This window comes from Acinonyx jubatus, chromosome C2 (genome assembly GCF_027475565.1).
Source record: "Acinonyx jubatus isolate Ajub_Pintada_27869175 chromosome C2, VMU_Ajub_asm_v1.0, whole genome shotgun sequence".
Lineage (NCBI taxonomy): Eukaryota > Metazoa > Chordata > Mammalia > Carnivora > Felidae > Acinonyx > Acinonyx jubatus.
Genome location: NC_069384.1, coordinates 57,327,504 through 57,353,195, shown reverse-complemented (window position 1 = coordinate 57,353,195; position 25,692 = coordinate 57,327,504). Strand labels below are relative to the sequence as shown.

Here is a 25,692-nt window from a genome sequence, read left to right as displayed (position 1 = left end):
TGCCTGCTAAAGCTTTATATTTATTATTAGGTTTAAGCCTATTTAGGTCGTTCAAATATAATACAAGAAAAGACATAATGTCATCATACCTATTAAATTGTTTTTTCACAGTTAAAATGAGGTAATCTGGCTTTACAATGTTTTAGGTTGAATTAAGCAGAATAATCCAGGTTACAAGAAAGAAGGAGAGATATATTTGAACAATCATTTCCTCGGAGGGAAGAAGCCAAGTAAAACGTGTGTGAATAAGATAATTAAGCCACAAAATACATTTCAGAGTACCAAGCAGCATATAAGTTAAGTACCAAACTTAACTCTAACCTTAAAATTGGTACAATTTACTATTCTGATTTTATTATTTTTTGTTACTTAACTTAGCAAGCAGCATGCACGGTAATATAAAACAAGCATAGAGGACAAACAGAATATCTAACAGAGTATTTATCAGATTCACATATCATACCTGAATTGACCACGACTTATTTTCACTATGACAACCTCTGTATTTTCTAATTGCTGATTGGCGAGGTTAAGTGTAACAGTTGGCATATACACAATACAAACACTGCCTACACAGTCTGTATGTGACGCTTATTAACATAGGGGTGCAAACTAGTAAGTATAATAGCAGCAAGGTACCGCCGTGCCTAGAATATGTTCTAAGATTTATCATGTTGATACTATAGATTCATGACTGAAGTGCTACTAGTGCTATAAAGCAATAACATATGTTAAACTGCAAATATACAAAGCAACGGAAGGCCTATCTGACTTCAAAGTGCTGTGCTTCTCATTGGGCTCCAAGCTTGTGAGCATGCCCCTGCGATTTGAATGAAGTATTGGCCCCGAGTTCTGGGCCCCAACCAGATTGTGTGTGTGTGTGTGTGTGTGTGTGTGTGTGTGCACGCACGCGTGCACGCACGCACACATGTGTGTGTTGGGGTCAGAATTACGCATTTGGGACCAGTAAGGAGCAATAAAAACCACTGTGATAGGAGTGGGCTTGGGCCTCATTGAATGTGTGTGTCTATTTGGATGAATTTCACTGGTATTCTGTTATTAACAGTAATCAGCAGATGATCAAGGATAGCCAAGAGGAGAGGAGAGAGTGGTATTCTGTGCAGATCAGAAGGAATGAGAAGGAAAATGCCTCTAGACTATTGAGGTTATCTCAAGATTGTGGGATTGGATTCCCAGCAAAGAGAAGAAAAATATTTTATCCAAACTATGTGGCTTAGAAAGGAGTTTGAAAAGTACTAAGAATAAGCATCGTTGGAGAAAAGACTAGAACACTGTATCCACTGCAGGATAGAAAGAGTTATCTTAGAATATTTTCTGAGCATTTAAGACTGTGCTATTTCAACACCACCAATAGCATTTTGTACTGTATTCTTCCAGGTTAAGGGCCAGTTCAGCAATATAGTACCTTTCGTGTCACTATTTCTCCTAGGAAGCTGGGGAAGCCAGAAGGTAAGAAGATAGTAAGTCTCTTGGGAGAGTAAAGAGCTGTTCATTACCATTTGGAGTTAGGGTGAAGTTTCCAGCTAAATCACTTATCACCTAATCAATTCACCCCTGTGTGTCCCAAGGCAACATTTCTGAGTGACAAAGCCATGATGGCAAATACTAGGAAGCAGTCTGAGGCCGAGGGCCGAGGACTACTGCGAAGTTAGTGGAATTGAGAGGGACAACCATGTTCTATGCCACACAGAACAAACTTCCTGTTCGTATGGACATTTGACGTGATCAATTTCTGTGCACTTCCTTTTGGCATAACATGACTGTTTAGCATGCATTTGGGAAAGCCCCCTCTTGGGAACTCAAGTGTGTCGGCAGATTTCATTCAGCTCTATTCATCTCACTATATGGATCACTACGGCGCCAGTGTTGCACCAGCTGTCGTCCTAGACCACACTTTTGAGAAATGAACCCAAAAAGCATTTCTTCACACACGCCACACGAGGAAGAATTCCCATAACTGCACACCCCGCCCCCTGAGTATAAGGCATTTAATTTAATCATAAGGGACCTGACATTTTGGGGAGCTAGTTGACCAAGGTTTGCAGAACATCACTAAGGTACCCGAAAACATCTTTATTCCAGATTAAGGAACCAAGGTGGATTTAGCACAGGGTTGCTTACTTGCTCAGCCACAAGAGAGAAGTCTCATGGCTGTGACCCACTCATTAGGCTGTTCCATTTCCCAGAACCTAACAATAAAAATCTGCAGTCAGCCAATAAAGAACATTCCAAAAACTTCAACTGGGCCATGAATTCATTCTGTAAGACAGCCTGAATTTGTGTAGCCCTACTGCGCCCACGAAAAGAAATCGTTTCATTTCCATCGTAATTTCTTCTGTTTCTCCACCTTTAGCTTAGCACTAAGCTTTCTCGCCACGTTGTAATAATGTCTCTTTGGGGAGCACTTTCTTATGGCAGGATTCAGAAAAACAGAAAATCCTGACACACCACAAAACTGCATTTAATCCTAGAAGGCTCCACTTCATTGTCTTCTTGAACAGAAACATAACCTTTGTGATGTGAATATGAGGTCATGAAAGGAGAGCCAGGATTCTTAACCTTGGTCATGACCTGGGCTCAGATCTTGTGCTTTTGAGTCTATATAAAAATCCTGGGTTTGGACTGTGGCTCAACTATTTTCAAGAATTCACGGGTCTGGTCTCAGTGTTAAGGAAAATAAATTACTAGAGAGTCTAATACAGCATATATATCATTTTTGGGGGAGGGGCATGACATCCTTAGGTCTGTCAATAATTTAAAAATTAATCCTTAATAATTTATCATTCCCTTCCATCAATTCCATCTTGACTTCTCTCTCCAACCCTAAGGATATCTTTTCTGCCCATGAAACCGCAGTGGTATCTCTAATAGGCTCCAAGTTCAAGCCTTTAAACATGGCTCCAATCTAACTGAAACCTGTGATTGTCCCCTTTGCCACAAAGCCATGGAAATGTGGCAAATGGTCTAGGGAGTTCATGAAAAGCCATTTGGAGTTACCATTTCAGGATGACTATGGCCTACATTTCAGAATAACTATGGCCCCAAATCCTATGAAACTAAAGCCCTCTTTGGCTCAATCAAGTAGCTTTTTTGTTGATCTTGAAGTTAATTCTGAGTAAGTATGGTAGGCTCGTTTGATCTCGTGAGAGTGAATGATGCGGTTGGGTCAACCATTTTTATTGTTGGCAGTTGTAGAATGAGTCATAGAACTAAAGTCTCCTCTCCCTCTGTCCCGTCACTGAGTCTTCTGCTTGGCCTCATGTCCAAGAGCAGAATGCATATATCCTTTGTATTATATCGAACAACTTTTTCCTGGAGCAGAGATTCTGCCAAGTCAAGGTGTTTATCAAGGGCGAACTGCCAATAATCCTCCTATCTCCCAGAACTCCTGTGTAGAATTTCAAAATGCAAGCCAGGCTGGCAACCCAAAACAGTATGAAGGAGTGAACACCTGCATTTGCCACATAGAGTAGGACTGCATGCACACGACGTTGGGACCATTTTCTGTGCTTCTGTGTCACGCTTGATGTCCTTCCTCTTACTATGCAAACACTGAGGTGCACTTCAGTGTTACAACCCAAGTGAAGTCCAGTTATGTATCTTAAGACGAAAGGAACAAAAATCAAGTAAACATTTCACTGAACAGTCAGCAGCCCTTGGGTGTCACTGGCATCCTCTGTAGACACCCTGCCAACACACCTGGCCTCATAGCACCAAGCACCTGGACAAAGCTGAGGCTCAAATAAAACAGAGCAGAATAATTCTCCTCTTGCCTCCTAATCTCTGCCAAGTAACAAAGGGTTAAAAGAGGGGAAATGACCTAGTCCCTAGCAATTGACCAAGAGTTAAAAAGAAGACCAACTGAAACAATGAGACCACAAATAAAACCCTGAGGGGTGGCCAGGATTTCAGAGCTTGTCACTGGGGTTTAATATTAGAATTGAAGAAAAATTGAGAAAGTGAGGGCACTTCCTTTCTTACCCCTTTCCAGAGAAGGCCCCCCCAAAATTTGATGATACAATCCCAGGAACCTCTTTGGAGAGGGGGCTCAAATGCAAGAACAGGAAAAGTTAGACCAGATTTTCCCAGAGGCATTTGTGTTGTGGCCCTCCTCAAAATGCAGAAGCTGGAGGTCAGGGATTAAATTATTTTACAGACAGTAGAGGCTGGAAGACCAAGATTTGGGGGTGTGCTTTTGGTAGCTCACCCCGGATACCCGCCATTGCAGGAGACATGTAAGATCCAGCTGTGAGCATGGAAGAATAGAAATGGGAAACTCCCGGTGGGGGGGGTGGCCTAATGGTCTTCACACATACACACATCCATCCAGGATTCCACGTTTATCTTTCCTCCTTAAGAATCCAGATGCTGACATTTCTTTAGGGATCCTCAGACAGTCCTGAGGAACCTCAGTATGTACACACTCCATGCCCAGTTTTCTTTCCAGCTCCTTCCTTTTCAACCTTCTACTGGAGAGTCTTCCTCAAGAACTGAGAGTTCTTCATGACCCATTGTATCTTCTGACCCAGTGCGTGGCCTGGCAGTGGCTTCTCAAGTCTGGACCACACCCACGCATGAACACTGTCCCAGCATGACTGCGGGAGCTGGGAATATCTGTAGCTGAGTCAGAGGTCACTCACAGTGCTGAAATGCACGGTCCTATTGAAGGGAGAAAGATCAGGGCGGCATCGGGCCTGGGTGAAAAGAGTTCGGGAAGCTCCTTTGTGAGTGCTCTTGAGGTAAGAAGCACTGAAGATACTTAATCTATAAATAAATAAGTGGATAAATAAATAAATAAATAAAACACAAGAGGACTCTTTATAGATAAGTACCTCTTACCAATTAAAAAAAATCCCCCCTTGAGTTTCAAAGCCCTCATGCAGTGGTGATTAGCAGGCTCAGAACAACCTGCAAAAAGGAGAACAATCAAGACACAAACTGGAAAAGTTCCCACACTGGGTATTTCTCACTTGATGACCCACAAGTCATCCTAAATGTCCCCGAGGTAGTCTTGTTTTCAAGGAGTTACAGAACAGCTCCCAACCCACTTGGAGCTTCCTCCTTAAATCCATTGCACTTTCCCATGCTTCCTGTATCTGCCTCCCCGGTGTCACAGACAAGGCGCCTTCCATTAGCGTTGTGTCTCACAGCACAGACCGAGTCCTAGGCAGACGACAAGGAAATGAGATTCCAAGATCTGGCTTGAAGATACCACTCTTCCAAAAGGACTTTGCCAAAATGATGCAGGAGTTTACCTGGCAGCCATTTTGGGGAAAGCTACAGATTTAAACCAAAGAAATCGGGCGTGCAGCAAACATGCATGTCTATCTCCTGTTGGGCCCCACACTGAAAGGATCTTCCACCACTGTTCCTTTCACTTTTAAGAAGGGGCCAATAGAAATAGAAAGGGATCAATGTTTTAAAACCGGGAAACACATTTCTGGTATCAAAGGCAGTACATACTGTTTATCTAAAGAATGAAGGTGACCAGTTCCCAAGCATAAGCTATGGAAGAACAGATTATGGCTGGTACAGCCTGGTGATAAAGAAGTCTTACTCTCTCAGGGAAGAAGTGGTGACATTCAACATGCCAGAGAGAGATGGTGCTTGGCCCTTTTTCCCCTCAAAGCCTCGGGTTGATGTTAGGGCCACCCCGTAGGGCCATCCACACCTGCAATGAGCCATTACTTTGACTAAGGATGCCTTTCTGATTCATCTCCTCACAGGCTCAAATACAACATCCTAGAAGAAAACAGGAAACTGGGCCAATTAGGGGACACTCAATGGAACCTGGAGACTCCATTTCCATATTACATCCAACATCATGAGCCACTGGGGAGACCTTGACCTTGATCACATGAGATATGCTTCTTCCCTTGGACTTAAGTTTTAGTCTCATTTGGGAAAAATGCAATTAAAATCTCTGTAGTTTAATCCAAATGGCCCTATGAAGAAGGGAAAACACCCTCCTCCTCCTACTTCCCCATCACTGCCCAGGGACCATCCTAACAGGAAACCCTTCAGAACTCTGGCCTGGATCAACAAAGTCAACATTAAGTTAAATAAATTTAAAAAAAAAAAATCAAATCAGCATTTAGCCAAAGCTCTATCCTCCTGTAGGAGGTCGTTCAATTCAATGACAGTAGTGGCAAAGTCCACCAGGTCCACGAAGTCCGATGTGATGATGTTGACACCCATGGCTCCAGGCTTCTGGGTTTTCACCCAGTCCAGGATGGCAGGAAGATTCCTGCACAGAAGAGAGAGCAGGGAGCAGAGTTTAAAAGGACTCTTCCAGAAACAGAAATAAGACGTTTCCATTAATGTAACACAAGTATGTCAATAAAAGCACAAGCCCCCAGAAGTCCATCTGTTTAAGCTTTATATCTCTTTGAGGGATGGAGTGATGTCAACTCCAACAGAGAATTGTACTTTCAAGGTTTCTGCGCTGGAAGACAAGATTATTTGCCGCAAGCACCAAAGAGACAGCCATGTCAATGGGACCTTGAAAGACTAAGATCAAGACCTAATTCTTGGTAGGCTCTTTAATTATTTTTAACATGAAAAATTTCAAACATATTGATTGCAACACTGAAAGAAATTTATAGTAAGTGCATCCACCATCTAGCTTCCAGCACTAACATTTTACAGCACTTGCCACATAACCGTCCATCGACCCACCACTCTATCCTTCCATCAAAACATCTTACATTTTTGACAAGTTCCAACTGCACACATCTACACACATGCCCTAACGCCTCAGTATGCATCTCATTAAGGAGGATTCAATATTTGTTTTAATTTGTTTCTCTTTTGACATAAACTTGCATCCAATAAAATGCACAAATCTTACATGTAACCTAGTTGAGTTGTGACAAATGTAAACACATAATACATACCCCGTGTCAAGGTACACAAAGAACATTGCCAGCACGCCAGAAGGTTCCTGCATGTACCTTCCTCATCGATCCCTGTCCCCATCCTCCCAGAGGCAACAGTTGTCATAACTTTTGTGCTACCATTGATTAAATTTGCCTGTTCTAGAACTTCACGCAAGTTAATGCACTCTGTATTTTTTGTGTGAGGTTCTTTGACTAAGCATTCTAGTTTTGGATTCATCTGTGTTGCTATATACACCAGTAGTCTGTTCTCCTTTTTAATCACTGCAGTATTCCACTGCATGAATATAGTAGGTTGTTTATCCATTTTCTTATTGATGAATAAATGGGAAGCTACTTGTTTTTAGATATTGTGGATAAAACTGTTATGAATATTCTTATCTAAGTCTTTTTGTGAACATTTATTTTCATTTCTTTTGGATAAGTACCAACACCTGAAATTGCTTTATTATACGGGAGGTTTACATTTAGTTTTATAAGAAACTTCCAGATCTTTCCCCAAAGAGGCCGTTCCATTATATATTCCCAGCAACAAAATATGAGACTTCCGGTTGCTTCAGAGTCTCACCAACATTGGCACAATTAGTCTTTTCAATTTTAGCTATTCTAGTGGGTATGTAAAGATATATGGCAGTGTTTCAGTTTGCATTCTTCTGATGAAGAATAAGGCTGAGCAGTTTGTAATGTGCTTATTGGCCATTTGTATGTCTGCTTTTTGAAGTTCTTGTTCAATTCTTCTACCTATTCTTTTTTTTCTTTTTTCTTTTAATTGTTGAGCTGTAGAAGTTATTTATATATTCTAGATGCTAGTATTTTCTCAGATATGCTTTTTGATATTTTATCCTTGCCCATATGTTGCCTATTTTCTCAATGGCATATTTTGGTGAGTTGAATTCCTTAATTTTAATGGAGTCTAACTCATCCATTTTTCTCTTATAATTTATGTGACCTATCTAGGAAACTTTTGCCTAGTCCCAAGTCACAAAAATATTTTCCTGTTTTCTTCTATAAGCTTTATGGTTTTAGCTTTCCTGTTAGATCAAAGATCTACCTCCAGCTAATTTTCATGTATGGTATGAAGGAGGTGGTCAGGGTTCACTTTCCCATCTGGATATACAGTTACTCCAGTAGTATGTGTGGCTTCTTAATGGACCAGTGCTTACTCAGTGGTCTCACAAACACAGCCTGTGAGTTACATTGTACAATTTGAGGGTTTTCTATGTGATAGCCAGAATGTTTTGTCCAAAGCAGCTCACAATTTAGTGACATAAACAAATGACAACAATTTAATGTGATGCCTTCTGTATTAGCAGGAAATGGAAATATCATGGGCGGTACAGAAACTTCATAGCTTTGCATCATGGGAAAAATAGCTCACTGAATACCTGATAAGCTGAGAAGACCGTGAGGAAGACAAAAACCGTGGCTTACGTTTTGGTTAAGGGACTGGGGATTTTTTAGGAAGAATTTGCTCTAGGCAAAAATTGAAAATAAGTTCATCTTAATGGACTTCTTTCTCTTGTGGTGACGCTGTCCTTGGTTGTCATCTTCTCCTTTCCTTTTCTCTTTCAGAGCTGCCCTTCCTGACCTCTCCGTCTTCTTGACAACCTTATTGAGGCCTCGGTACCATTTTGCCTTCCTTTCTCTTTTCCTCTTACCGTGACAACGATGGTCAGTCCTGCGTTGCTTCCCTCACTCAGTGGACTTGATAACTGGCCAGGGGCTAAAACGCATCTCATAAGTCAATTTGCATTTTTATATTAGTAGTCTAATTGGGATTTAAGAAACCACGATCACATGAGTAATTACATTTTTAACTGGGTCTCCTGAAGACTTAATAACCTCAACTTGATCTCAACTTATTTAACTTCTTTGTGCCTCAGTCTATCCCCCTGTAAAATGGGGATAATAATACTACTAACTTCATACAGATTTTTGAAGAATTAAATAAGGTAATACATGTGAAGTGCTTGGAACTACGCGTGGGATATAGTAAGCACCATGTAAGTGTTTGGCACGAGAGAAGGAATCATAGATGGTAGCGTGTAGGGTAGAGATATTTGAAGGCCAAGAACAAAGCGCCACAAATAGTCTTCCCTTGGCGATAGAGGCTTGGAATACATACAGTGGCCCACAGGAAGGCCACTGCAGTCCTGAGCCTGATCCATTCAAGACTTCTTTTTAAAATGTACTAGTCAGGGGCAGCTGGCTGGCTCAGTTGGTAGAGCATGAAACCCTTGATCTCGGGGTGGTGAGTTCAAGCCCACGTGGGGTGTAGAGCTTACTTTAAAAAATAATAATCTGCCAGTCAGTGTTTAGGTATGTAATGCTGGCGCCATCTTCTGGTCATCATGGGAAAATGAGAATTAAAGGCTTGGTGGCAACTCCAGGTGACTCCAGCCGGAGCCAAACCACAGGGGATCCCCGGAGCCTGAGCAGAGAAATGTGGGAAATGTGCAGTCTCCGGTGACAAAGAGCTCTGTGTCAGCCTCAGGTTGCTCGTATCAACCTTTCCTCAAGGCAAGGATCAAATAACCAGGATTACGTACAACGACAGGAAAATGTAGAACTCATTGTGAGGAAAAACTGCTTTGTTTTCTTAACTCCTGGCCTTTACCAAGGTGGGATCAGTGCAGAAGGGTGAGCCGGATACTGCTGATAGGCCTGTGAAGCACCAGGCCCCACGAGCAGAGCAGTTGCTTAGAAACTTCCCTTTGCCTTTGAAGCCCACTGGGAACAAGGCTGGCCCTCTCCGTTTCTGGCTTTCTCTACAGGTAGAGTTGGCATGCCTACTTTGTGCCAGGCACTGTGGTAGGCATTGTCACGTACGATTCTACAGTTTTTTGCAGTATTATTAATCCTCTTTAAGTGGCGAGAAAGGGACACATCAGAGACCTCAGGAAACTTGTCCAAGGCCACCTGTTAAGAGACAGCTTTAGTTTGCTAGGGCTGCCATAGAAAACGCCTGACTGGGTGGCTTACACAACAAAAATGTTTGTTCTCCCAGTTCTGGAGGCTGGAGTCTGAGACTGAGATGTTGACAGGTTTGGCTTGAGTCTTGTCTCCGTGGCTTGCAGATGGCCACCTTCTTGCTGTGTCCTCACATCAGCTTTTCTCTGAGCACACCCATCCCCGGAGTCTCTCTGTCCAAATTCCCTCTTCTTATAAGGAGACCAGTCCGACTGGATTAGGGCCCACTCTAACGACCTCATTTTAACTTAATCACTTCTTTAAAGACCCTCCAAATACAGTCACATTCTGAGAGACTGGGGCCTGGGGCTCTAACATATGAATTTCCAGGGAACATAATTCAGCCCATAACAGGGACCAAGTCAGGTTTCAGTCTCAGGCCTCTGATTTCAGTCTGTGTCCCTTTCTATGGCCTCATGGCTGCTCTGTCCTTGGGCTTCGGCATAACCTTTTTTCTAGTTGATTTCAGTGTGAGTCCAAGGTTTCTAAGAATCTAGGGGCAACTACCATAGAAATTCAGTCAGAATGGCTGTATTTTTCATGGCTTCCTTTCAGGGTGATGAACCATAGCAAACAAGATCTCAGGTCCAAAATTTCACCCAAGAGTTAGGTTAACTTCCCACTGAAAAAGAAAAAAAAGACACCTCTACATTTGTGGGAAAATATACCTGATCTTTTTCCTCTTGGTGCAGCTGATAACCAGTGCCCAGGACCAGTCTGACAGCACCCTTGTACGTTAGTTAGGACAGACTTTTGGCATGTTGGAGTTGCTTCTTGGCTATGCTTCTTCAACTGCCCAGAGAAAATAACAGCTGCATGTCATGCTGGGGGTTTGGGAACAAACTCTTGACTGAGTTTCTCCCGTCTGTGGATGTGGAGGCCTGGCAATGCTTGCTGCCATGTACTAATTCTTGAGACCAGCACGGTGGAGAGGCCCAAGTGTCTTTCCAATCTCGAGACACCTGCTTGCTATCAGTGGGCAAGGGCTCGGCATGCTAGGATCTCTTGGCTTTGGGCATTTGCCGCCATCGTTACCACTAAGGTCAAGACTTTTGTGCTTCATTTGCAGCCGGATTAAAGTTCTAGGAATTGACAAGTATGAACAAGTGTGAATTGTGACTTTGTGGGTTCACAGCTGTAATCAAGAAGATACGACCAGATTCAGGTACTAGTAAGACAATTACAGGCCAGTGGAGCAGAAAGGAGCAGAGCAATGAAATATGCTATATTCAAGCCAGTGGTAAATATGGAAAAGGGCAACATTAGAATAATCCAAAGTCCAGAGTTAGGGCTTTTACCCTAACTCTGAGTATTGACTCAGAGTCTCAGAATATTGACCCTTACCAGCTATGTGGGTCCGAGTCACTTAACTTTACTGAGTCCCATCTGAAATGGGGACAATAATGTGCTCTAGACAACATGCCCACCTGGAGGCTGGCTTAATTTAAGAATGAAATGAAAACATCTGCAAGAAGGTAATTCATTTTCTGAGTACAGTATGCAGATATAACGTATCCTTATTTTTAAATACTTCCTCTCCCTTATTAGTACAGCTCCTTGTACAGGCTTTATTATAGTTATTTTCACAATGTTTATAGAAATGTACATGTTTATTTTTCCATCGACTTTAAGTTCCATGAGGACAGAGACTATATTGTTAACCTTGTATCTTTATTTTATTTTTTGTTGACCTTGTGTATTTTATTTATTTATCTTTTGTTTACCTTGTATCTTTAGACCTAGCTCCTCCCAAGTACTCAATCTTTGTTGGACTAATGAATGAATGAATGAATAAATAAATAAATAAATAAATAATGTTAATCCATAAATTTACCAAATGCATGCAGAAAATAGTGTGGATACATAAACATATATTATAAAAAAAGAAAGTTTGTAATTCTGGGTCTTTCAGAGATATATCGTTGGTTTATGACATTCTCTTTTCCAAGTTCAGCACAAGTAATTTAGTCAAAACTTAATAGAGTCACAAAGTAAAGGTTTCTGGTTTTGTTCATGGCCAACATAAGGCAACATAGGAATTTTCACCAGCAAACAAAAGTGCAGGTGCTCCCTGCTATGTGAACTCCTGCCAGGTAAACTCCTGTTATCTGGAATGATGCTATCCAAACTCAGAACCAAGCAGGCAGGGACACATTTTTGGAAGAACCTTTCTCTATGTAAACGCTGGTGCTTACCACCTGGAACTCAGGAACCAAAGTGAGTCTTGTAAATATCCTTTATCACCCCAACACTTCCTCAGCTTGGATAACACGGTTGCCCTGTTATCCAAATGTATTTATAACATTCCCTTTATCCATATCCGTATGCATAGGCACACACACACGCGCGTGTGCGTGTGTGTGTGTATATAAGTATCTGGAGCTTCTCCTACCTAATTGTACAGTGAGAATAAATTGTGCTCTGAGGAAGTATTTCAAGCTGTGACAGTGCAGGCAGCATCCTCAGTTGCTTCTTAGGATTCATGGTCACAATGGAAGGGACAAACCGTGGCAGGCTATCTCTGCATACCTAGCACCTAGCACAGCTGCCTCACTTAATGCTTTTTTTTTTTTTAATTTTTTTTTAATGTTTATTTATTTTTGAGACAGAGAGAGACAGAGCATGAACGGGGGAGGGTCAGAGAGAGGCAGACACAGAATCTGAAACAGGCTCCAGGCTCTGAGGTGTCAGCACAGAGCCCGACGCGGGGCTCAAACTCACGGACCGCGAGATCATGACATGAGCCGAAGTCGGACGCTTAACCGACTGAGCCACCCAGGCGCCCCACTTAATGCTTCTTAAATGAGTGAGTGAGTACTTGGGCCGGCTGCAAGGGCAGGGCAAGTCCACGTGCCAGAAATGAACAGAGTGCTGTTGGCTTAAAGTGCTTTGCCTTAGCATCAAAGTTCTGAGAGTAGTTACGGTATACTGTATATTCCAACAAAGTATTCTGAGATCCTTTGGCCACAGTTAATGCAAACCACCTCAAATGCACAGATTTTTCAAATATAAGGTTTTCTGTTTTGTCATTATTCTAAATGTTCAAACTATACAATTTTACTGTTGATTCAAAAGAGAATCAAGTTTTTTTTTTTTTTTTTTTAAACCTTACTTCTGGGGTGGAAGCAAAAAAATTTTTTTTTCAACTTTTTTTTTTATTTTTTTTATTTTTGGGACAGAGAGAGACAGAGCATGAACGGGGGAGGGGCAGAGAGAGAGGGAGACACAGAATCGGAAACAGGCTCCAGGCTCCGAGCCATCAGCCCAGAGCCCGATGCGGGGCTCGAACTCACGGACCGCGAGATCGTGACCTGGCTGAAGTCGGACGCTTAACCAACTGCGCCACCCAGGCGCCCCCCAATTTTTTTTTTTTAATGTTAATTTATTTCAAGAGAGAGAAAGACAGAGAGCATGAGCAGGGGAAGGGCAGACAGAGAGGGAGACAGAGAATCCCAAGCAGGCTCTGTACTGTCAGTGTTCAAGTTAGAGGAAGCAAACTCTTACCTATGAACCAGAGTGTTCTTGAGGCCACCAACCAGGCCTCGGGCAATGGTCTTCACTCGGGGGGTAAGAATCGCTTGAGAGACATGGAAGGAGCCCCGTGGGGCCCGCTCACTCAGAGTGGTCTCCAAGAAGAGGATTAGTTTGCGCACACTTGTGGTGTTTGCCCAGGGCGCTGGGATCTTCTTTCCGGGCCACAGGAAGGGGTATTGCTTGTAGAAGGGGCAGTGATAGAAAATAAGAACCTGAAACATTCAAAACAGAAAAAGGAGAGCAATTTATGAACAAGCTGAGTGTTAACTCCCTGCTTTGTCCTGATTGCTAGGATTAAAGACAAATGAATACAAGCATACAGAAATTAAATCATTATATTTTATATTTATATTAATTATAATATATTATATATTATATATATTATACATATATTTAGAAAAATCAATAAGCAAAGGTTTAAGTACTTGTATATGACTTGAAGATTCTTAGCTTTATTTTTGTCACAAACACCTCTAGAAGTATGGTAAAATCCCAAACCCCTTCTCAGATTATGTTTTAAATGAATGTCTAAAATAAAATAGGATTACAAAAGAAATTATTAAGACTGAAATATAGCTATTAACATATTATTAAGTTTATAATAAATTAATGTATGTGCTTCACAATACATACATTAAATAAAAGTATTTTGTTGTAAGTGTACTAAGTTCCATCATTTTGAGTTATGATGAATTTAAGTGATATTTCAAATAACTGAAACGTAATATGGAAATAGCTGTGATTTCTGTGGGGACAAAGTCACCCGTACGGCCCATAGTGCTGTGGCTGACTGCCTGCACTCATTGTCGATGAGTATACTAATTTTCAGCTAAAGGTGACAGGGAACAAATATGTAGATTTTTCCCATGCAAATTCACAGCCTACTTAAATTCTACCCATGCCCCTTCCCTTGGGGCTCTGAGCCCCTGATGGAGAGCCCTGTGGCTGGCGCGGTCTGCAAGTTATGGCTCCTACGCTCGTGAAACTGACACTCCTGGGGTTGTGACCAACACCTTGAACTAATCTGGGAGTACCTAGAGTTTCAACAGTGCGAGCTGACTGAATGAAATAACGCTTCCCACGAGGGCGTGGGAGGGCACTAATCCAGGCAGGGATGACTTCCAGGAGGCGATGGGTCTCCAGTGGGGCCTCTGGGGACTGGTAGTGATTTTGAAAATAATTAGCAAGCCACAGCCACAGCATTAATTAGTTTCTGAGAGGCAGCTGAGGGACAGGGAATTGCTATTTTGATTGTCCCAATTCAGAGCTCTGCTGCCTAGGTTTCTAGAAGTAATAGATTCCCCCTGCTCCCAGGCACCAGTAATCTCTTCCTGGAGGAATGTCCAGCGTGTTTATACTCCCTGGACCGCAATCCTCAGAGAGCTAGCCCGAGAGCATAATCCCCCAGGCACCCAAGAAGGAAGGCTATGAATGTGTGTCTCCTTTGCAGTGTGTTTAGCTGGTGACGAAGGTGCCTGACCAACTGCTCCTGGGGGCCTAGAGCAAGGGCGCACCAGGCTGGATGCACCCAACAGGCAAATAGTTGTTCTTGTTGTTTTTAATGGTGTTGAGTAATGTCTGACTGACTGCTAATGATGCCTGTGGTAAACACGTGTGTTAATGAGGTTAATCACAGGCTCATAGTAAGCAGATTGCCTGGGAGATTGGGAGGATTTCCCGCTGGCGGTGTAATTGGCTGGCTGGAAGGCTGGGGTCTCCAGCCTGGGGAAGGGGAGAAAGCTGGCCTTGGAAATAGACTGTGGGAGAGGCGGGAGGCTGTGTGACCCTTCTCCGGCAGGCCATTTTCAGAGCTGCCTGGACCCTGAGCAGTGTCAGGGGATAAGAGGACCGTGCTATTCTTTAGTCTGCCTTGGAAAAGGTATAAGGAGTACAAATTGTACAAAAGGGGCTTTATGCCTTTCCTCAAGAGACTTGAGCAATCTGACCCTAAGAGTTATAGGGAGAATTTCTGCTGACAGCAGGAGGCTGACCTAGCAAACCAACCTTATTCTATGGAATTCTAGGGCAGTAACTCTTGCCCCAGGGCCTGTGTTTCGCATCTGCCTCCCTCCATTGCCCTGCTATATTTTTCTCTCCCTTCCAGCTCAGCAATTCATGTTCAGGGTTTCTCTTGAGGCTCAGATTTGAAATCAAATTTCTTTTGACAATTATTCCTTGATTGACCTCCTCTTATTTTGATGGGTCCTTTACTGGCGGCCCCTGGGCTGTAGATTTATGCTATGTACTATTTTTCAATTGATTGATTACAAACCCCTCTCTTCATAGAGTGCAGGTAGGGCAGTTTTATCCTGCAATTGTATATCGGTCGTTTTGTATTTTAGGAGTGTTATGTGCTCCCACCTTCTCATTAAGATTCGAAATACTGCCACATTGTAGAATAAATCTTCTAATTCACTGTACCTCAAAACCCATAGCTGCTACGCACATGTATCAGTGAGCTGGGACGTAACTGCCGGGTAAATGAAATTTGACTGTATGGTAGTACGCTTCGTGCTATTAAATTGTAGTGATAAAATACTCAGGGGGTTACATGCCAGGCAGCTCAATACATAATGAATATTTAAAGTTTAACCACCAGCACAGGGTAGGTGACTGATGACTGTGAGCTCTCTGTTTAGGTGTTAAGAAGAGACACGGCAAGGAAAACTTCGGGAAGCGAAGAACAGGGAGATCCTCCAATTCAAATGGATGACAGGCTCCCTTTTTCTGATAATGTCATCGTAATCTCTTCCCTTTGTAGTTTGAGGTGTGTGGTAGTTGGAAGACACAGATTAGCCCATACTTGCAAATGAGGATAGCTCGTCCCCCTGCTGCTAGAAATTCACTGTCCGCCCTAGTCAGTATTCCTGAAGATAACCTGTTACTCTTGCAGACTTCCAAACGATTTCGTATGCAGGAAGGCATTCCATCCAGGATACTCCCTGGGCACAAAGTATTAAATCTATATTTATGGCAGATATCTGATTATCAAACTTAGCTTTACTCAGATTTGTTCTTACCTGAATCCCAAATTCAAAGGCCCTCCTACAGGTCTCTAGCCCTTTCTTCCATTCTGCTAACTCTCTGTGACTCTCTGATAATAGGGGCTCATGGATAAGGAGAACATGTTTTTATGAGCGTAAGTAACCCACGATATTTGTTGTGAAAACCACCAAGGTGAGGGAACGGCGCTGGGACGGCATCAGAAGCTGCGGGAACTCTGGGGAGCCAGGCAGGCTGTGACTCAATCCTGGTTCTTGCCACTCACTAGCAATGTTCTCTCCAGCAAGAGGCTTAGTCTCTCTGTAAGTCTCATCTATAAGATGAGGATAATAACAAACACCTACCTCATAGTGCTGTAGAGAGGATTAAATGTGCCAATCCATGTACCAAACACGGAGCAGAGAGGCTCAATAAATGTTAGCTGTTAAGGCGACATTGTTATTACTATTATTTCATATCGTTAAGAGAGACTCCACTGAGAGAAAAATCTCTCCAAATTAGGCCTTTGAGTCTGAAAAAATATCAGTAGGTTCAGGGGCAGAGGTGTGATAAATATTTGGCAAACTATCACAAAGTTTCAGCGAGGAAAAGTGGTTTAGAGAAATTTTAAGAGATACTAAGAGTTAACTCATTAGCCTCTGTGGAGTCAAAGACGTTTATTTAGCCCTTTTATAGGTGTGCAAAACCACCTGGCATCTCCAGTTACTGAGGCCAAACCTGGGAGGCATCCTTGAAGCCTGTTTCTTTTGCACCCTGAATCCCGTCCACTAGCAAACCTTGTTGGCTCCACCTTCTGGTAGATTCCAAATCTGACCACTTGCTACCAATGCTCTTCTCACCGGTTCCCCTCCTACCCCTGGCTTCTTCCTAACAGACACAGAGACTCCATTAACGTGTAATTCAGGACACAGCACCCTGTGCTCAGAACCCTCTCACAACCTTCCTCCCTCAGAGCGAGAGCCAGAGTACCTAACCAATCACCCACGGGCTCTGATCTTCACTGCTCTGCTCTTCAGCCCCATGCCCCTGCTTCTCCTCAAAGACGTCAGGCACTGGCTGGTTCCTCTGCTGGCAAAGTTCTTCCCCCAGTGTCCACACGATTAACTCCCTCGAATGTCTACCCTGATCAACCTATTTACAATTGAGATCGACCCTCCAACCCACAGAACGCTGGTTCCTCCTAATCACACTTGCCTTTCTGTTTTCATTGCTTGCATCCCTTTCTAGCATTTTCTGTAATGGTTTTGTTATGATGATGACCTATGATCTATTTCCTTGCACCTGAATGAAAGCCCCATAAAGGCAAGGATCTTTGTTTTATTTATTAATTTATCTCAGGTGCTTAGACTGGTGCTTGGCACATACTTGGAGTTCAATAAATATTTGCAAGTGAAAAAGCTTTAGTTGATTTTTAATTAAAAGCTCTTCCCCAAGTTCAAAAATAACTGCCTCTTTAAGATGCTTTGGTTGATGTGTGTGTATGAGTAAGTGAGCAGCTGTGAATGAAAGGGACTTGCTTTTTTTCTTTTTTTAAAGATAGTCCACATGGGAGGCTGACCTTTCCCGAAGCTCCCCTCTCCCATTATCTATCATCCTGTGGGATCAGAGCAGCATATATCTGAGGCCCACATTCCTTTTCTGGACGCTCCTCAAGGCCTAGTGTGGAGGCTCTACTAAGCTTAAGGGACCTGGGAATTCTCTCCAGCCTGGATCCCTTTGTTGGGCTCTTCCTTCCTTAACTCTCTCCAGCCATGACCCCAAATCTGTGAAGGGAGCCTTTTAAAATGTTAAGCCTCTGAGTCGAATCACTTACATGCTTTGTCAGCTAATGCAGGGATTTTCTGACATTGAGGTAGAGGCAGAATGGACCGGCCTATCCCTGAGGGGAAGTAGGAGCCTGAAAATGGGATTCTATGGGAGATAAAGAAAGTGGTAATCACCAACTGGTCCAATTTCACCACACTGTTGTGCGCTGGTTCTGGCCAGGCCATTCAAAGGCAACCTAGATGCTTCGAACAGTCTGCCAAGCAAATTGTAAATACTCGGCAGGTGTCAATCCCAGTTCACAAGCGCCCAGGAACCGGTGTGTGTACATTGAACACTCCAAATCATCTCTGCCGCCCAGCCTAAGAGCTCTGGGGTGAGCTGCCCTCCAGCTGGTGATAGAGAAAAGGGAGAAGGGGGGGCTCCTGGGTGGCTCAGTCGGTTAAGCGTCCAACCCTTGATTTCAGCTCAGGTCATGATCTTGCAGTTTGTGAATTCGAGCCCTCAAGTCGCTTCCATGCTGGCAGTGCTTGGGATTCCCTCTCCCTCTCTCTCTGCCCCTCCCCTGCTTGGACATTCTCTCTCTCAAAATAGGTGAAAAATAAAATAAAAAGCAGACAGACTTACGTTCGTGCCCTTGCAAGCATGTCTGTTTCCGCTTACCTGGCACTTCTTCTCCCACAGGGCCTGCAGCGTCATGCTCTCCACGCTGCAGGCTGAGCACAGCTTGTTTCCAAAGGCCTCCTGGATCCGGAGAACTAGGCGTTTGTGGTGGGCCTCATCCATGGCGTAGAAGTGGTTGAAATCCAGGAAGACAATCTCTTGGGGGTGCTGTGTAAGAAATGAGTCAATCTCCATCAGCCCATCCGAGACCTTGATGCCAAAAAGTCCGTGAATGAAGTAGATCTCCTGGTCGGCATCCCCGGGTTTAGAAGACACACGTAGGTCAAAGTAGCGGATCCCAGCTTCCAGCTGTTCTCGGAACGTCAGGTTCTGAGTCACGGACCATTTCTTCATTAGCTTCTTCACCAAGGAGATCCTGGCGAGGCGTTTGATGGCTGGGGTTTGGTCAGGCCCCACTGGGGACTTTTCATCTACCCAGTAGCTAAATGAATCATGTGAGCCTGTGCAAAGCAACAGAGGTGAGAAAAGCGGTTGAGACTGGAGCTGGGAAAAATAAGCCAGCTGACAAGGAAACAGCGCAAAATTAGCAAATACGCACAAAAAATGTAAATGAACACTTGCAAAACTTTCCAAGCTTGCTATAAGCACAAATAAAAGTCATGTAGTCTTATTAGCAGCTTGTTAAGCGTGGAATATGGCTGTAATTCTCGTATATTACTCACAGAAGGTGAATTAATAAATACCCGTTTGGAGAGCTGCTTAGAAACATGCTGAGAAAGAGGAGCTTTAAAATATTCATACCACTTGATCCAGTAATTTCATTTCAGGAAAGCTATTCTGGGGAAATAAGTTAATGTTTGGAAAACAAAGATGTTTGCTGAAGAATATTCCTAAGACGACAAACTGAGGTTGCTGACGTGTCTCCTACAGAAGGTGGCTTAATGCTGGCCTATCTGCTTTATTCAGGCAGCCATTGACACAAAGATGAAAACCCTACATCTATCTCGATAATTCTGGGACAGGCATTTAAATTCCAGGAAAGGCAGAATTTTAAAGAAGACAATTGCTATTATGTATACTATTTTTTATGTTATGGTACATGCTATTTTACTATTGTAAACATCTGAGTCAGTAGGAATAATTTCTTGACAAATCAGATAATGATTTTTAAGAGCTCAACCCAGGTTACTCAACACAGCCCTCTTTTTGGACACATATTTTAAAAAGTCAAATCGGCTATTAAATGATCAAATGTATGTTCCATTCCTCTGCCTTCGAGAAAAGAGGGTAGTTATCCACCTAGACACTGAGATGATCTTATTGTTATAAAGTCTAAGTGACTATGACAGACACAGTTCTAACTCTGGTATGAAAAAATTTCAGGAGTAACTTAAAGTGAAAATTATCGTGGGGGGGGGGGTGTGCGCGCGTGCGTGTGTGAAAATTATCTCTGACAGATATCTTTCATTTGTCATTGGTTTCTATCTACCAGCAGCTAGATGGCTCTGTGACTGGCTCTGACCCTGGGGACCCCACATAGGTGACTGCACTTGGTAAGCAAAGTGTAGGAGGAGAATGTCCTTGTTCTGACCTTACTTTGTTCTTAACCACTACCACCCATTTTAGAACCAAAATTATTTATTTATTTATTTATTTATTTATTTATTTATTTATTTATAATTTTTTAAAGTCTATTTATTTATTTTGGGAGAGGCAGTGCGAGCAGGAGAGGGGCAGAGAGAGAGGGAGATAGAGAATCCAAGCAGGCTCCGGATTGTCAGTGCAAGACCTGACTCAGGGCTCGAACTCATAAACCGTGAGATCATGACCTGAGCTGAAACCAAGAGTCAGATGCTTAACTGACTGAGTCACCCAGGTGCCCCTAGAATCAAAATTTTTTAATTCATAGGGTTCATTATCAATTATTCTTTTGACTAAATTTTATTATTTTTTTTAATGTTTATTTATTTTTGAGAGAGACAGAGACAGAATGTGAGAGGGTTAGGGGCAAAGAGAGAGGGAGACACAGAAGCAGAAGCAGGCTCCAGGCTCTGAGCTGTCAGCACAGAGCCCGACGCGGGGCTCGAACTCACGAGCTGTGAGATCATGACCTGAGCAAAAGTCGGACGCTCAACCGACTGAGCCACCCAGGCTCCCCTTGACTAAATTTTAAATATATGTTATTTCCATTTTCTTTTAAAATAAATCAATCTGGGATGGCTTTACTATTTTATCTTCTCAGAAATAAAGCAAAAAAGCAAAAAAGAAAAAAGGTGGCAAGAAATGTTTTGTTATACAGTCTTTAGAACATGGAGGCTATTCAGTAACTATTAAGAAAAAGCATATTTATTAATCCTTAGGCAAAGTCAATTTTACAAGCGAGAAAATTACTAGCATATTTCAGGTAAAAAAATTGCCATTACTAACAGAAATGTGGAGCAAGTCCCCCTGGATTTTCCGTATTGGTTGTTTCTGTTAATGAGACTCACTGGATACTTGCCTAATGCTCTGTTCCTTTGGCTTATGCAGCAACAAGAAATCTTTATACCTCCTCATTGAGAGATTTATTATGAATACATTATACATTGATGGTGAACAGCCAGTTCTCTCTTCTTTTTAAATTGTACTAGCAGCCCAGCTGTTCAGGACTGAGTGTGTAATATAGTGTGAGGCACACGTTGAACTTAATTCTTCCCTGGATCTCAGGGAATAGCCATTATCCAAGCACGGAGAAGAGACAAATCCCTTCTGGTGTTCTCTTGGTGCTGAGCCCAGTTTCAACCACCAGACAGAGATGTGCTAACAACCTCCAATGCTTTTCTTCATGCCCGAGGGTTGTGCAGCAATGTGACAGCAATGGGGCCCCAGGGACCATTTCTGAATACACAGGGACACACATGGTACCCAGGCCATCCCGCAGAAGAGGGAGGGTGTGCACATTCCTTAGGAACACTGAGTCTATCTCTTTGTTCCCTTTTCCAATTCCTCTTTTCCTTTCTGACATCCTATGTCCAGTGCCACACCCCTCCATCCCCTTGATAGGAAAGGATGGGACAATGGAACAGATTGTTTGCTGAATGTTCTACAGCATTGTCCTACCTAGACTTCCTACAGCAATCAAAGCCAGCCATCACTCATTAACCACTATCAATATTTTTGCTTTTCCAGAAACCCTTTTTGTTTTTTTCCCCAGGAAGCTTTTACCTCATATAGAGTGAGTGAAGTAACCTTCAGGCCTGAGTGCGTTTAACTATTTGTTTTTCAAAACACAGGGTAAAAATACCCTCCCTTCTCCTGCACTAGAATATTTACAAGTCACGTAATTTGCTAACAGTTCTTATAAAAAGAAAATCCTAATATTTTATAGCCCAAATTCATTAGCAAGATTTCTTCTTCCTATACTCGACAGAAGTTATTTTACTTTTTAAGGTTGCCTATAGTGATGGCTACTTCTCCCCCTTTGCCCTGGGATGCGTGCATTAAATTCATGCATTCTTCCAGAAGAGGAGGAAATACCTGTTTAATTGGCCCTGGCCTTATTTTCTTGGAGAACTGTTGTGTGGGAGTTAAGGACGGCAGCTCCATGAGTTCTGGTTTGCTTTATCATAAGGTTTGAAACAGTTTTAGGACCTCATCCTGCTGGGATTTCTGCCGTGGACAGTACTTTTGCTGCTTACTTATTTTTGCCTAACTACCGACAGTACCTATGCATCCTCACTCATCCCTCTCTGTGGCTCATCGATCTCTAAAATAGGTTTAACTGGTGCCCTTTACCTTAAGAAGGAAACAAAGCACTTTCCCTCACGTCTCATCCCATGCAGCCACTGTCTTCCTTTTCTTCATGCGCAAACTCTCCAAGGTTGCCCAGCCCTGCTGCCTTTGCCTCTTTTTTCTCCACTCCCTCCTTCCCGCCTGAGGCCATCTCCTGTCCTCCTGATCCTTAGAACCTTTCAACCAACCCAAATGGCTTAATTTTTCTGGGTTTCTCTGAGGGTTTGCTAAGTCAGCTTTTTTTCTGGAACCTTCCATCCCCATGTGTCCTGTGATGCAAACTTCTAGATGTTCCTATTCTTCTGTTACCACTCTCCTTCTGTCTCCTTTGCTGGTTCCTCTTCCTCCTTGCCCCCAGATGTAAGTATTTTCCAAGGATCTGTTCTCTATTTTCTTCCTTTGCCGCCTCCAGAGATCTCATCCATTCCCCAGGTTTCCCATAGCACCTTTGTGCAGATGACACCAAAATCTTCGTTTCAAGCTCCGATTCTAAATTCCAAACGTGTTTCCAAGTTCCTGTTGTCTCCCACCTCGATAGCCTGCTCACTGACAACAAATTGCGTATTTTCAGAGTCCAGCTACTCACGCTGTTCCTCTCACCCCTCAAAGTGCCTCTTCTGAGTTTCTGCCGGTAGTTCAGTGACTCGAACTTGAAACCTTGGATTCTATTCTCCCCTCTCCCTCACTCTTTTCATCCACCCAGTTACCAAAACTTTGTATTTGACTTTTGCAACATAGATCAAACTCACCTCTTCTTTAACCTTCAATGGATAACCCCCCTGCTCATATACCCATTATCTGTCATATAATGCGGACCAAAAGGACCCTAACCTAATCCCTTTCATTCCAGCCTCTCTCCAGTTTGTTCATATTCAAAAGTGAATCATGTCAAGATAAAGTGCTGATTATGTCATTTTCTTCTTCCTTCCCCCCTTCCAAATCAGATTCAAACTCCAAACACCAGTGTTCAGGACTCTTCACTATGATCCCTGTGCATTATTTTAGACTCCTTTCTCACCAGGTCTCTACACGAAGCCTGGCATCTGTTGGTGTCCAATATCCATGGATAGGCAGGCCTTCTCCTGGACTTAGTCCGCTTCTTTAGCTGAACTTAACTTTCCGTAAAATATTCTCTCACCTAACCCTGTCTATAGCTTCTCCCCAGCATTTGTAGCCCATAATGGATAAGCTGCTTACCCTATTTCTGTTTTCTCATCTGTGAAATGGGCTTAATAGTGCCTCTTGTCACAAAACTCGTGAATATTGGAATGGGTACGGTGTGCTTGGAACAATGCTGACATGTAGAAGTGCTGAGCTATTGTTCTTCTTACTAGCCATGCTCTGTGAGTTAGAAACTGGAGGGAGGAGGGGTAATTAATTGGAAGTCCTCATCTTAAATATTTAGGGTCTGGAAGATTTTCTTTTCTGCACCTGAAGTGCTGTCCCTCTTCATCTATTGGTGGACATGGAGACAACAGCTTAGCTTTTACTTTGTTCACAGGAGCTGCCACTCTCTCTCTTGGTCACAGCCTAAGCTTTGTCATCACCCATTTCTAACATCTTAAAATTCAGTATCTTACTTTCTGAATTCTTACTTTCTGATCACAACTTACTTTTCTTCTGCCTCCTTGTGACTTGACTTCTATTCCCCCCAATGGGAGAGCCCCGTGTTGGCTCTACTTCTCCTTCAGCTATAACCAAGGTTGTCAATTGCCACTTTCATGTGTGGAATTGTTACTTATAACTATTTGAAAGCTGTGAAGGTCACAGTTGGGACATGTCTTCTGCCTATACATGCAGATCATGTGCACCGCCCAAAATGGACTTGGAAATATTAACATGATCTTTTCTAACATACGTCTTGACTATCAACAAATGTTTTTCTTCTTTGCTCCCATACTTCTGATTTATAGAGTGGACTCAATAAGGTTTAGGAACTACCAGACATCAAATATTAGATGACTATTTTCAGACTCTGGGTAGGGGATTTTGTTGTCATCTCAGGAACAGTCTACACAGAGCAAGAAATGTGGCCACACAAGCTCCTCTTTCATGTTCTGCACTCAATGGACTGCTAGCATCTCTAACATTAGCCCTACAAAGGTGAGGCTTTTTTGTCCAATATTTGGAAAATTCTTTTCTGCTCACCTTGCATTTTCACAATTACTACTCTTTCTCCTAGTGTTCCCTTATACAATCAACAGGCATTACAAATGTTTCCCTTTCCTGTTTTTAGGTGTACAAAACCCTGGCTAAAGTATGTGAAAACACTTTGAAAATCTAAATCAGGGGGTACACATCAGAATCCTCTCAGGGAGCTTTTAAACACAACAGTGCCCAAGACCCAATCCAGACCCATTGAGTCAGAATTTCTCTGGGGTGGGCGTTGAGAATGGAAAACTTGGAAAACCCCCCAAGTGATTCTATTGTGCACCCAGGCTTGACACCTGCTGCCATAAATAGCAGGTCCTCTTTTCCCAACAAGCTCTCTGACTTCTGGGATCACCTTGTCCCATTGGTCTTCTAGCACTTCCAAATCTTCAAATAATAATCGGGCGGACTGCCTTTCCCATATCTTGGTAGAAGCTTTCTTCACCATATCTTTCATTCCAGGAATTCCTACTTCCTGCCTTTTGATCAGTTGGATAACCACTGTTTGTTTGTGAAGAAGAAAAATATGAGGGAGAACGTAACTTTCCTTACCACGCTTTCTAGTAAGTGATTCAATGAGGTTATGTAAGGTTAATAAGGGCCTTTGAGATAGGGGCTGGGTTACAGAGTTCGGAATAAAGTCATCGTGGCAGCAAAATCATGAGGAAAGAGATCTGAATGGGAAGAGTTAGCAAGCTGTGTGCTCAATGTTATTTTCTCCTGGATAGCATTAGGTTACAAGATTGTCGAAGAGAACAGGTCCAAGAAAATGAGCTGGTCTTCTGGGCACCAGGGACAACCAGTTTGCTCTTCATCTGGAATACCAGTTGCTACTTGATTCTTTTTGAGGTTTGTTAGTTCGGAAGTACTAGATCTCAACTGAGCACACAGCAGTTTTTAGTTACAGCATTTTCATTACCCATTTCTTGCAATTTGGAGTAGCAGCCATTTTTTTTTT

The 25,692-nt window shown here is 42.7% G+C and overlaps 1 protein-coding gene across 5 annotated transcripts in view; it reads right to left on the bottom strand.

Moving 5' to 3' along the window:
• Positions 1-25,692, bottom strand: part of PLCXD2 (phosphatidylinositol specific phospholipase C X domain containing 2) — a 50,581-nt gene continuing 24,889 nt past the window's right edge. For all 5 annotated transcript variants that reach the window (XM_053220837.1, XM_027077692.2, XM_053220838.1 and 2 more), the window contains 3 exons: positions 18,852-19,312; positions 13,392-13,633; positions 1-6,268 (listed from right to left, as the gene is read on the bottom strand). In XM_053220837.1, the coding sequence (XP_053076812.1) occupies positions 6,109-6,268; positions 13,392-13,633; positions 18,852-19,312 (863 nt within the window). In that variant the 3' untranslated portion in view covers positions 1-6,108. The remainder of the gene's footprint in view (positions 6,269-13,391; positions 13,634-18,851; positions 19,313-25,692) is intronic.